The sequence below is a fragment of the Hyperolius riggenbachi genome, chromosome 1, assembly GCF_040937935.1.
Source record: "Hyperolius riggenbachi isolate aHypRig1 chromosome 1, aHypRig1.pri, whole genome shotgun sequence".
NCBI lineage: Eukaryota > Metazoa > Chordata > Amphibia > Anura > Hyperoliidae > Hyperolius > Hyperolius riggenbachi.
The window spans coordinates 520,852,819-520,866,485 of NC_090646.1; the positions used below are offsets into that span (position 1 = coordinate 520,852,819).

A 13,667-nucleotide genomic window follows, 5' to 3' on the forward strand; every position below is an offset into this window, starting at 1 on the left:
GGAGGAAAAACGTTTTAGCCATTTATTTAGGAAAGGGTTCTTTACAGTTAGAGTGATTAAGATGTGGAATGCATTGCCACAGGACGTCGTTATGGCAAACTCTATACCTGCATTTAAAGGGGGCTTAGATGCTTTCCTTGCGTTGAAAGACATCCATGGCTACAATTGCTAGGTAATGCCTAATGATGTTGATCCAGGGATTTTATCTGATTGCCATCTGGAGTCGGGAAGGAATTTTTCCCTTTAGGGGAAAATTGGACCATGCCTTGTAAGGGTTTTTTCGCCTTCCTCTGGATCAACAGGGATATGTGAGGGAGCAGGCTGGTGTTGTACTTTATACTGGTTGAATTTGATGGACGTATGTCTTTTTTCAACCAAAATAACTATGTAACTAACTATGTAACTCCAAGGTCACACACTGCTTGTTACGGAGGCCGCGGCCTGTGCCACCTCCTGCAACACTTTACCACTGCCTCCGATCGCCTGACTCACCCTTTGACAAGACAAAGACAAAAAAACAAACCAGGAGCTTGCTTCTTAGCGTGTTTCCGCGCGGAAACACAGATGAACTGAGGAGTAAGGGAGGGCGGGGGCTTTTAATCTTCTTGGTTAATTGTGTTTCCACAGATCCGGGGCGGGACCGGATCTCAGGTTGTCCCGGATGATAATCAGAGAAAAATCAATGGGCTGTTCACAGTGCCCACGTACGCGTTACAGTATAACGCTGCACGTTCAATGAAAGTGCAGCATGCTGTGCGTTATATGAGGTTTTAGCCACGTTAGCCAGACAAGTCATACTTACCTTCCATGTAGTCTACTCCTCAGTGTCTTTCTCCTGTCCAGCACCCTGTTTGTTCACTGTTGCATAGTTAGTTATTTTGGTTGAAAAAAGACATACGTCCATCGAGTTCAACCAGTATAAAGTACAACACCAGCCTGCTCCCTCATGTGATCCATCCCACTGTGATCAAGGGAAATTTTCCGTCCTCCATTTTGAAAATGGCCATTACCCATAACAGCTTTCTGGTCAGCATACAGTTAAACTGTAACATTGCCCACTTGAGCCATTAGGGAAACATGGACATTACTTGGTACTTCAGGTTTTCCTCAGCTATAACTGACGGCAACTGATATATTTCAGATCTGACAAAATATTGTCAGAACTGGAAGGGATTATTGTCAGAAGAAAATAGTGAGCTTCTGAGAGGAACTGATGGCAAGGTAACTATGCAATGTTCATTTGAAGTTACCTAGTGTGTTTATTTTAAATATGTTTACTCAGTACAGGTTCTCTTTAAAGAGAACCTGAACTGAAAAAAAAAAAAAAAAAAAAAAGTCTAAATAACCATACACAGGTCATACTTACCTCCTGTATAGTTTACGCTTCAATCTCTTTCTCCTCTCCTGCGTCCCATTTGTCCACTGTGATCAATAAAATTCTCCGTCCTCCATTTTAAAAATGGCCATTACCCCATAACAGCTTCCTGGTCAGCACACTGTTAAACTGTAATATTGCCCACTTGAGCCATAGGGAAACATGGGAAACATGGACATTACCTTACACATTCAGTTGTAACTGACAGCTGCTGATATATAACTGACAGCAACGGTTATATTTCAGTTCTGACAAAATAGTCAGAACTGGAAGGGATCACTGTAAGAAGAAAATGGTGAGCATCTGAGAGGAACTGACAGTGAGGTTAGTATGTAATATTCATTTGCAGCTACGTCTTGTGTATATTTTAAAAAATATTACTCACTTCAGGTTCCCTTTAAGGGCTCTTTCCCACTAAGACGTTGCGTTAAATGCGACGTTAAAGTCGCATAACGCGCCCCTAACGCAATGCATGTGAGCTTTGAAGTTGGACGTTATATAGAGCCGCGTTATGAGTCTCTTGATGCGTAGTACTTTTTGCCGCATACTATCGGACGAAAACGGCGCATGCAGCAAAAGACTGGAGACCACGTGATCGGAACACTCTGTATCATGTGGTCCCGTCAGTGATGTCCGCACAGTGCAGTGAATGTTAATGAGCCATGTGGCTACTCACAATACACATTACTGAGCATGTGCAAACAGTCTAACGTGGCTAAACCGCATATAATGCACAGCATGCTGCACTTTCATTGAACGTGCAGCGTTATACTGTAACGCAACGTGGGCACTGTGAACAGCCCATTGATTTTTCATTACTGTGAGTTGGGCTGCGTTACAGGCTGCTCTAACGTGCGCCTGTAACGTCCCACTGTGAAAGCAGCCTTAAAGGGTTGCTTCAATAAAAAGGCCAAGTTTTTAAGACATTTTCATTAGGTCCAATGTTTATATTGAATCTAATGTTTAATCAAAAATATTTAGCAGTGTGTGCCTAGAGACATAAGACTCAAGGATCCCTGCTAATGCCCAACAGCAATCCTGTCACCAAGAACTGCAGTCACTGAGATCCCTGGAACATCTAGTAGAAGCATAGAAAAGTAAATGATCGTGGATATCTTGCTGTGCAGACATCTGAGGAGCCTCAGAGAGATCACCAGTGGGGCAGGCAGCATGTACATGCGGCTTAGAATTATTACCTTCCACCTCTATACTAAAAGTACCAATCGCCTTTTTTTAAAGTGGGCAAAAGCCAAAATATCCCCCCCCCCCCCAAAAAAAAAAAAAAAAAAAAAATTTAATAAGGAAACCCCGTCCCAGCTAACCTTAAGCATTTCAGAACAAGATCCAAATCCACCGAATAAGAGATAGCATAAGGCTTTCCATTGTCCAGGGTCTCCAAATTCTACAGAGAAATCATAAAAAACAAACTGGGTATCAAAAATAATATTTTCCGTAAAGAAAAAAAAAAAAAAGGATAGTTAATGGGATGGGATGGTCTAGTGCAGAACTAGGATTTGCCATACGTAATTAAAGGAGAACTCTATACAAAACTCTATATAAAAGGATCATTGGATTAGGTACTCATGAATGTGGTTTGCCTTCTTAAAACAGAAGGTAGTTGCAATAATTCAGCTTAAAGTGAACATCTGTGGTTACCCACAATGCACCGCTAATGAGGTAGGACAATTAGTTTACTACAGCTGTGGTTTCTCTAACCGTTATGTACTTTAACATATCTTGGAGTTCCTGCATTTTGAGAATTTTGTTAGTTGAGAAAAATTTATTTATTGATAAAAGTAGTAATATTTTTTTACATGAAGATTTACTGCTTGCTTGGAGTATAATTTAAAAAATTAGGGAGTTAGGACACAGCAGCTATGAAAAGCATTCAATAGATTTTGTAAATAATGTGAAGCCAAAACAAGTTTGCCAACAAGACATGCGTTATGCTGGGAACACGATACATTTTTTGCGGTCGATTCTCTGCGCAATCGATTTACCATTTGATTCTCGGCTCGATTTATCTTTCGCTCGTTTTTGTTCTTTTTGCGATTCACTTCTCTATGAGAAATCGAGTGGAAACCAATCAAGCGGAGAATCGGACATGACAGAATTTTAGCAAAGGCACCGATCGGAGGGAGTCTACCGCAAAAACTAAATGGGGCATAAAACAATTACCACATGTCTACCCCACTTATGTCACTTAAGTGGCATTTCTACATCTCCCAGCATGCATTGCAGTGGGTGGGCACCAGGAGATGTAGTCCATGGATACGAGTACATCACTGTACTCATCCACTGACTACATCTCCCAGCATGCGACCCTAAGAAAAAAGAAAAATGTGTCACTTTGTGGAGGAGATGGCAGCCACCAGAAGGATGACAGATCACAGAAGCAGTAACTTCCCCCCCCCCCCCCCCAATTCCCCCCCTCCCCCCAGTAAGTAAAGTTTATCTCTCCAACGGCACAATATTATGAACCTGTTGGGCAATCAACAGGTAAACTGATGGGACGTCGTATCATATTCAGACTGCTCCCGATCGATAACAGGATCGATTTTCCCATCATAACTTCACAAAATTGATCCCTTTATCCATCGGTAGCAGATTGACTGGATTCCACAATTTCATGTCTAATCGGACAGGAAATTGCATCATAGGTACTTAGCATAGTAGGAAGGAGAAAGTGAGAAAATACGACCTTCACAAGTGCAATTTTGAAGGCATGTAGGACATGATGGTGGCCATTTTGTAGGTCAGTGAAGAGAATTTAAGACGCTGGAATGATAAGTTGGGTATGAATTAAGATGTATTTGAAGGTATGGCACAAAACATAAAAAGTTCCAGGTAAGGAGTAGTTGCAAGAATAGTAATTTCTTACTGCTTCATATTTGAGACATTCTGCAAGGGGTGAAGAAAAAAAGTCAAGTGTGACACTTTCTGGTTAAACTTGGACGTGTGTCTTTTTTCAACCTAACTATGTACTATGTAACCAAAAACTGCAGCCAGAATTTACAGTTCAGTCAAAAACTAAAATCGGAGGGGGTGGGGTGAGTCTACAGTACATCTACTTACAGCCAGAATGGCTCTATCTCGCTCAATAAGATCAGCCAGTCTATTCAGCAAGATTCCCCTTTGAGAGGCATCCATTCTTCTCCATGGTGACCCCAGCCTGAACGCATCTCGTGCCGCTTTCACTGCCTTGTCAACATCAGCCTGAGAGAAATGAAGGGGGAAAAAAAAAAATAATTTAATTTAACAAGGCAGTAAAGAGACGACAACACAGGAGTCTAGAGTGCTCTTACATGAAATGACGCTGAACTAAGGTGCGTTTGTTCAGGAAAATTATATCATAGTATCATAGTTACCAAGTGAACAGTTTCTAAATCCACAATATTTACTAATGTAGCTGTGCGCAGTACTGTCAGGAAATGTTCAGTTATTGTTAATAGAAAAATCTATCACACATTAGTCTCCTGTGAACGGTTCAGCACAAAAAGACTGCCTGTCATATTTTGGTGACTTATCTGTTATTACGGTTTATTTAGCATGCCCCGTTCTCCACTGGAGCGGTTTTCTTTACTACAATGCAGTAAGAGAGGACTTTGAGCCAGACTTGTTGACTGGAAAGCAAATACATTTTCATTTGTTATTTTGACAAATCGGACTCCTAAATTTATGGTACCGACTTTTTCCAATAGAATAATGTGTTTTCCATGTTCATTTAAAGAACATAACAAATGAAATGTACTCCCTGCTAAAGCTTAGGAAATTACAATGGCATCTGCTTTTGGGAACAAAACAAAGCTCCTGGCCAAGGAAGCGGACACGCTACCATGTTGGCCATCCTAACCTCTCATTGCCAATGTTAATGAGGAGACAGGTAAAGTTTGGGTCCTAAATTTATAGCCAAGCTTGTCATTGTAGCCTTTTTATTTTATTGATTAAAGAAAATGCAATCATCCAAGTTTAAAGGGAACCTGAAGTGAGAAGTATATGGAGGCTGCCATATGCATTTCCTTTTAAACAATACCAGTTGCCTGAAAGTCCTGCTTATCTAGTTGGCTGCAGTAGTGTCCGAATCACACCAGTAACAAGCATGCAGCTAATCTTGTCAGATCTGACAATGTTAACACCCGATGTGCATATGCTTGTTCATAGTCTATGGCTCAAAGTATAAAGGCCTCTACCCACTGCGCAATTCTTTTAACAATTTCTCTGACAACTTTTTGAGCATCATTTCTGTGATCTCGCAACAAATGTACAAGCACACCATTACGCGGATGTTAGGCAGCAACGATGGTATTGCTTGAATTGTACAAATATGGCAGCCTCCATATACCTCTCATTTTAAGTTTCCTTTAAAAACAAGGGGCTATAAAAGTGAGAAGAAAAAAAATAAAAATAAACCAGGGACAAGATCAGCGTTAAACTACATAAACAGAAATTTAGTAAAACCTAAAAAAAAATAAAAATAAAAAGAATAGCTGTTAAATACAATTCAACTGCATCAACTTAGATATATGTGGTTCATCGGGGATAATGTGCAAGTTCAGGAACTGGGTTTGGTTTCTGGTTGAACCTTATGGACAGATGTCTTTTTCAACCAAACTAACCATGTAAATATGTAAAGCTAGCCACTTTTCCCTACCAATTCAGATGACAAGGAGATCGCTGATAAAAGCGATAGTAGGGGAGGGGTTTGTGGGTGCAAATAGGCAAGAAATAGTTTTCCCAATTTAGCCAGGAACAGGTCTGAAATATTTGTGAGCGATGATGAACATCATGAGAGGTATCACTGATTCTGTGGGGAGAACATACAGAGGGCCTTTTCCATTCTAAGGGCTGTTGCACACCAGAGCGGTTCTGAAGTGTTTTTTAAAAACGCTTGCAGGGGAAAAACCACTTGCTAATGAAAGTGAGTGGGCTGGTGCACACCAGAGCGGCTCGTTATTTCCACAAACGCAAACTCAGGGGCTGCAGCATTTTTTAAATTTGAGGAGTTTCTGCCTCAATGTTACAGTATAGGAAAGTGGAAAACACTACATCAGAGCGGTTTTCCAGGCATTTTTGTTACAGTAGCTGTTCAGTAACAGCTTTACTGTAACAATATTGGATATCTGCTACACAAAAACGCTCTAAAAACTGCTAGGCATGTTTAGAAAACGTCTAAACATGCCTAGAATCACTCTGAAATTTGCTTCAAAAACCTCTAGCGTTTTGCAGATCTGCTAGAGGTTTTTGGTGTGCACTGGGCATTACTGAGTGCCTTGTGCTAGATTTACAATTTAATGTATATCATGGTCTGTATCATTATGTATCCTTTGTTTGTTTGCTTACATTGTACAGCGCCATGGAATATATGTTGGCGCTTTATAAATAATAATAATAATAAATAATAATAAGTCTTCCCTAGGATTTTACAAGTGTACTAAATCTACGCTATTACTCAATAATGGAGATAAAGTAAAAAAAAAACAAAAAAAAAAAAACATGCCAGTAAAACTCATGTAGCTGGCAAGTTTGATTGCCTCGGTTTCAAGTTGCATATTATTTGCAACAAACTTGGAATCTCATGGTCATCTCTGCCCAATAGTAATTCCAGGCAACATGTGAATCAGTCAGTCATTGAACTGACAATACCATCCAGGAACCATCATAACTGAGCCAGAAAGTTGTATGGAGAGAGTTATTCATATTGGTGCACCTGCTCCTCTCTTTGCACGTCGTAAAAGACCAAAATTACTTACGGTAACGTCTTTTCCAGTAGTCGCAAAGAAATCACCCCTAATGAGACTTGTCTCCCTCCGAGCAACGGACAGGAAGCTGCAAAAGATTTAAAATTTGCATAACAGGCGGACAATAGTATAAATAGGCATAGTCTCTCACTCTACCTTCAGTTCTATACAAACGACACGGACACCAAATGATGCTTAATGTTTTTTAATATACACACACACACTTTTTTTTTTCTTTTTGGCCAAAATGGTGCGATCAATATCACTCGAGCATGGTCCCGTATGATCTTGTTCAAGACCCTGGGTATGAGAGGCAATGGGGGGAATGCATACATCAGATGGTGACCCCAGTCCATGGAGAAGGCATCTATCGCCCAAGGCTTGTCTCGTGGATGGAGTGAACAAACCTTCCAATACTTCGTATTTACTCTCCTGGTGAATAAATCTACCTCCGGACACCCCCATATGTCCGTAATCTGTTGATGGACCTCCTGCTTAAGAGTCCACTCGTTCTGGTCCAGGGTCCTTCTGCTCAAGAAGTCGGCCAGCTGATTCGACGTTCCCTTCAAATGACTGGCGCTTAGGGAATCCAGGTTTGCTTCCGCCCAGTTTAGAATTCGAGATGACTGACGCCACAAGAGATGACTCCTTGTCCCTCCTTGGCGATTTATGTATGCCACCACACTGCTGTTGTCTAATCTTATCAAAATATGCTGGCCCCTGATGTGGCTGCTGAAAGACTGTAAGGCCTGCCATACCGCTTCCAGTTCTCTGATGTTTGAAGAGCGACACCTCAGCTTGGTTGACCAACGACCTTGGGCTGGGAGAAGATCCAGGTGGGCTCCCCATCCCCACGAACTGGCATCCGTAGTTATAATTGTCTGATTTGGATACTGCCAGAGACGCCCCCTTGAAAGATGATCTCGAATCTGCCACCATAGCAACGATACTTTGACATCGTGCGGGATCATCACCCTCTTGTCCAGGGAAGTTGACCTCCTGTTCCAACTTCTTAAAATCCATAACTGTAAGCTTCTCGAGTGGAACTGTCCCCACTGAACCGCAGGGAACGGTGCTGTTAATAGTCCCAATATCGCCATTGCCTTTCTCAGTGAAATGCTTCTTGATGTCTGAAAAGAGAGAACAGCATTAAGTATGGAAGAGATCTTCCCATCAGGGAGAAAAACTCTTTCATTCAAAGTATCAACATTGAACCCTAGATACTCCATATTCTGACAAGGAGATAAGGAAGACTTTTCCCAGTTTACTAGCCACCCTAAAGACTGAAGGAAGGCTATGCATGAGTCGAGATGGGAACTCACTAAGCTCGCAGATGAACCCCAAATCAGTAAGTCATCCAGATAGGCTATGATATTAATTGATTCCATTCTTAAGACTGCAAGTACCTCCGCCATGACCTTAGTAAACAACCATGGTGCTGAGGCTAACCCGAAGTGGAGAGCATTAAATTGAAAGTGTCTTACCTCTCCGTCCAGCAGAACTGCAAATCTGAGGAATTGCTGCGAGGACAGGTGGATAGGAATGTGCAGGTAAGCATCTTTCAGGTCCAGGGATGCCAGGAAGCAGTCCTTCTGTAAGAGACGAATCACAGACAAAATGTTGTCCATCCTGAACCTTCTGTATGTTACTGACTTGTTTAGACCCTTCAGGTTGATAATAAAGCGGAAATCCCCTTGAGCCTTCTTGACAAGAAATACTGGTGAATAGAACCCCTGGCCTTTCTGACATGAGGGAACCTCCCTGACTACCCTCTTGTGGAGTAGAGATTTTACTTCGTTCTGAAGAGCGAGCTGTTTTAGCTTGTTTGAAGGTAAGGGAGTGAGAAGAAATCTTTGAGGGGGCGTGACATCGAATTCTATTCTGTACCCTTCTAATACAATGTGTAGGAGCCATGGATTTGTTCTGTAGAGCTGCCATGTCTCGAAGAAGTGGGATAGTCTTCCTCCCACTGGGAGCCTGATGTCATTGTCTACTTGACTTGGTAACCGGGGGGTTGTTGGGCTTATTCCTCTGGTTCCTATAAGGGGCCCATCTTCTTTTTGTGTTTGTTTTTTCGTTACTCTCTGGCTTTGATGGCCCACGAAAGGGCCGTTTAAACTGAAAAGATCTCCTCCTAGTGGGAAAGTTTTTCTTTGTGTCAGCTGTTCTAAGGTCTCGTCCAGTTTAGAACCGAACAAAAGACCCCCTTCACAAGGAATGCCGCAGAGTTTTGACTTAGATGAGTTGTCGCCTCCCCAAGTTTCAACCCAAACGCCCCTTCTGGCAGAGTTCACTAGTGCAGTGGTTCTTGCTGTTAGCTTAACAGAGTCATCAGCGGCATCAGTAAGGTAATCAGCTGCATTAAATAAGTTGGGGAAATCTTTGAGTATCTCCTCCCTAGGTACGCCTGAAGCAATCTTGGCCTGCATCTCTAAAAGCCATGTTTTCATAGATCTACCCACTGCTGTGGATGCAACTGCAGGCTTGAAGGTCAGAGATGAAGACTCCCAGGCTCTACGTAGGATATTGTCCATCTTTTTATCGATGGGATCTTTAAGATTCCCAAAATCTTCAAATAGGTCAGTCTTCCTTGACACCCTAGACAATGATGGGTCAACTTTGGCGGAGGACCCCAAAACCCCGAATCTTCGGGACTGAAAGGATAACATTTGGACATAGAACGCGGCCAAAAGGCCCTTTTCTCTGGCATGTCCCATTCCTTCTTAATCATAGACTTGAGAGAGGAATGGACAGGAATAAAATGTGACTGGGGGTCGAGGGGTGTCAAGGATTTCTGCTCAGTTTTAATACCCATGGTACTATGTAAGGCAGAAATAAAGTCCTTCATCAGTTCTGGGGAGAAAGCAAATTTCTGGGATCTATCTCCTTTTTCCCCAATTTCATCTTCTGAAATCTGTTCAAGAGAAGAAATTTCCCCCTCTGATAAATTGGATTTAATCACATCCTCAGCAGACCTTTTCCTCTAAAGGCCCATACACACGTCGGATTTTAGCGAACGACCCGTCGTTTGAACGTTCCGTCGTTCGGACGTTTTCGCGTCAAATCCGACGTGTGTACAGACTATCGTTCGGGTGATAAGACTGGTTACCAACGATCCGCCACCCGAACGATAGTCTGTACACACGTCATATTTGACGCGAAAACGTCCTTCGTCGTTCGCTAAAATCCGACGTGTGTATGGGCCTTTAGAACCGATAGGGAGAGGTAAATTAACAAGAGAGCCTGCTGGGGAGACTGGTGGGAGAGAGGCAGGAGGTGCCTCAGAGACAATACTAGCAACCGGATTAATTAGAGGCAGAGTGACAGGTGAGGCAGCAACATCAGCTGTAGAGGAAGAAGCCATAGCAGAGTCTTTTATTTCCTGTAGCTGTAGCCATCTCAGCCCTCATCCACCCCATCAAGTCTTTAAACACAGCAGGAGACTCATTTTTCACTACTTTATCAGTACAGGACTAGCATAATTTTCTAGAGGAGCTGGAAGATACACGGTTATTGCAAATAGCACATCTCTTTTCAACTTTGCTGTCTGAGCGTTTGTCTTGACTGGAATGTGTCCCCGACTTATCCGCTTTGTCAGACTTTTTAGGCTAAAATACAAACAATAAGCCTATTGCTGGATACACACGGTGCGTTCGTGCACTCGATTTTCCCGTCGATTCGTTTATTTCCAACATGTCCGATTTGGATTTCGATGGATCGTTAGGTCGATTCGGCATACTTTGCATGCGAATCGACCTAACAATCCATCGAAATCCAAATCGGACATGTTGGAAATAAACGAATCGACGGGAAAATCGAGTGCACGAACGCACCGTGTGTATCCAGCATATGTTAGCTACATAATCCTCTTAGCAGAAAAAACCACCAACAAAACCAGACAATAGCTAAGCAGTATGCCCCGCAGACTACTTGCCAGAGAGGATTCAGAGCCAGGTTCCACAGATAATGCAGTAGAGGATCCTGCAGCGTCCTCCATGATCTCAGCCAACATCTGAGATATGGGAAAAGGTGGCTTTTTAAAGGGAAGGTTCAGGGAGGGTGGGTAAAAAATAAAAATCAATTTCCACTTACCTGGGGCTTCCTCCAGCCCGTGGCAGGCAGGAGGTGCCCTCGCCGCCGCTCCGCAGGCTCCCGGTGGTCTCCGGTGGCCGACCCGACCTGGCCAGGCCGGCTGCCAGGTCGGGCTCTTCTGCGCTCCAAGGCCCGGAACTTCGGCGTCCCACGCCGGCGCTCTGACGTCATCGGACGTCCTCCGGGCTCTACTGCGCAGGCGCAGAACCACTGCGCACGCGCAGTAGAGCCCGGAGGACGTCCGATGACGTCAACGCGCCGGCGTGGGACGCAGAAGTTCCGGGCCTTGGAGCGCAGAAGAGCCCGACCTGGCAGCCGGCCTGGCCAGGTCGGGTCGGCCACCGGGAGCCTGCGGAGCGGCGGCGAGGGCACCTCCTGCCTGCCACGGGCTGGAGGAAGCCCCAGGTAAGTGGAAATTGATTTTTATTTTTTTACCCACCCTCCCTGAACCTTTCCTTTAACTAAGTAAACAAAGTAATTTGCATAATTACCCCAATCACATGATGCACTCCGTTCAGCTGGCGCTGCTCCCGCCGCGGCCCCTGCCGCTAACTGCTCTGCAGCGCTTCCTGGTCACGTGGGATGCCTCCGCGTGACGACTTCCGGTTCTCCAAGCGGAAGTTCCTGGAGCGCGCGTCTGGGTGCATAATTCTGCTGCCTTTCTGGGAGAAGCCTCCTCAATGCTGCCAGACACATCATACCGCTCTCCCCTGGAGCGGACTATGCAGGGGACCATGCAGCAAGCCCCAGTCATCTGACCAGATGGCAACCTTGAGACCTCTCCCTCCTTCATGTCCGGACAGGAAACTAGAACTGAAGGTCGAGTGAGAGACTATGCCTATTTATACTATTGTCTGCCTGTTATGCAAATTTTAAATCTTTTGCAGCTTCCTGTCCGTTGCTCGGAGGGAGACAAGTCTCATTAGGGGTGCTGTTTGAGCAGACGTACTGGGAAATAGTGCATATGTGCAACATTAATGCCGAAATACCCTGTGATGGAAACACCTGCTCCAGAGTCCAACTGGAAGCAATACCACCGGACTGGAGATTGCACAGTCTGCTCTGAATGGGCCCTTTGTGATCAGGCTTGATGTGAACAGTCCCGTTTCCATTTGTGATGTAAACAAACAGCGCAACGTGTCAGTGTTAATTACCCAAAGTTGGCATAAGGAGATACATGGCTAGGTCTGTCAGCATAAAACAAACAGAAGAAAGTTACTACAGTAAATAAGAACTCTCCAAAACAAGACAAAGTATTTTCTGTCCTGCACAGTGTTTTCCAGGGCAAGAGGATATAAAATTTGATTTACATCAGTACATCGGTTGATACAGAAAGTGTTCAGATGTCCGGCAGCTAATCTCAGCTAAGTAGCTCAATAAGTGAAGGGAGATAAATTTAGCAGACGAGATAGTTTTGTGATCTATTCACCTAGAAACAGATGGAGCGCTTACAGAAAGCAGATTACCAACAGGCACATATGCAGGTACTCTGGTAACGTCATAGCAGCTACTGTCATGCCAGATTGTCATGTGCAGTTTACCGATCACTCACAATCCCAACGTAATAGCATTAGGAAAAGGTTAACATTTGAATATATCCACTTACATTAATCCATGGTTCACTAAGACAATCAAGGAAGCAAACCACAATGGGAAAAACATTTGAAATTGGAGGTGATCAATCTGCATTAGTGATCTGATTCTAAGGCTAATGCAACTCAAAGTGCAACAGATACAGTAGATAGAGAAAAAAATGATATAACTGGTTAACCTCAAAACTTAAGTCTTATTTCTTAATTTGATTCACTCTGTACCTTGACAAATAAGCCTGTTGCATTAGTTAGATAAGCCTATAACAACTGGTGCTGTTAAGAGCCAGGCACAGTACAAACAATACAAGTTAGGGTGTGTTGTAATTCTCTGCATACACAAGCAGAATAACTTAAAGTAAACCTTAACTGAAAATAAACTTGAATGATACACAATTGTATGCAAAGTAGACATGGTATATATAAACTTTGCCAGAGTCTCACGTTGAATTTTTAACTCAGACATGTGCACAGCAGCCATGTTAGTGTGGTTCAAAGCCAGAATCAGTCAGCTTCCAACAAAAAGCAAGATAAGCGATTTGTCTCCTAACCACTTTTTGAAAGAGTTGCTCCTCGACTGCCCAATTTACCGAACATTAGCTAGGGCTTGCATACACATTTTACGGTGGGACCATGTTTTTTTGCGCATGTTGTCTAATGCAAACTGACTTTGCCCACAAATGTGCTGAAACTGAACTGTGTACAAATTACAATAAAACATCAGTTAGGTCGGTGTATAAAGTAAAAATTCACAGTCTGATCTTTTTTTGGCTCCCAGATACAATAAAGACATGCAATTGGAGAAAAACCAGCAGCATTATAAACCCATATAGGCTAACCATTCTTCCCATATAGCATTATAGTGATCAAGAT

At 43.2% G+C, this 13,667-nt stretch overlaps 1 protein-coding gene and 1 long non-coding RNA gene across 4 annotated transcripts in view; one reads left to right on the forward strand and one right to left on the reverse strand.

Annotated features, from left to right (window-relative positions):
- LOC137524970 (uncharacterized) overlaps positions 1–13,667 on the forward strand; it is a 362,158-nt gene that overhangs the window by 230,998 nt on the left and 117,493 nt on the right. The window lies entirely within an intron of this gene.
- Positions 1–13,667, reverse strand: part of ALDH2 (aldehyde dehydrogenase 2 family member) — an 87,712-nt gene that overhangs the window by 30,331 nt on the left and 43,714 nt on the right. The window contains exons 3-4 of the mRNA XM_068245544.1: positions 4,451–4,591; positions 2,698–2,777 (exon numbers count right to left, since the gene is read on the reverse strand). Coding sequence (XP_068101645.1) covers positions 2,698–2,777; positions 4,451–4,591 — 221 coding nt within the window. The remainder of the gene's footprint in view (positions 1–2,697; positions 2,778–4,450; positions 4,592–13,667) is intronic.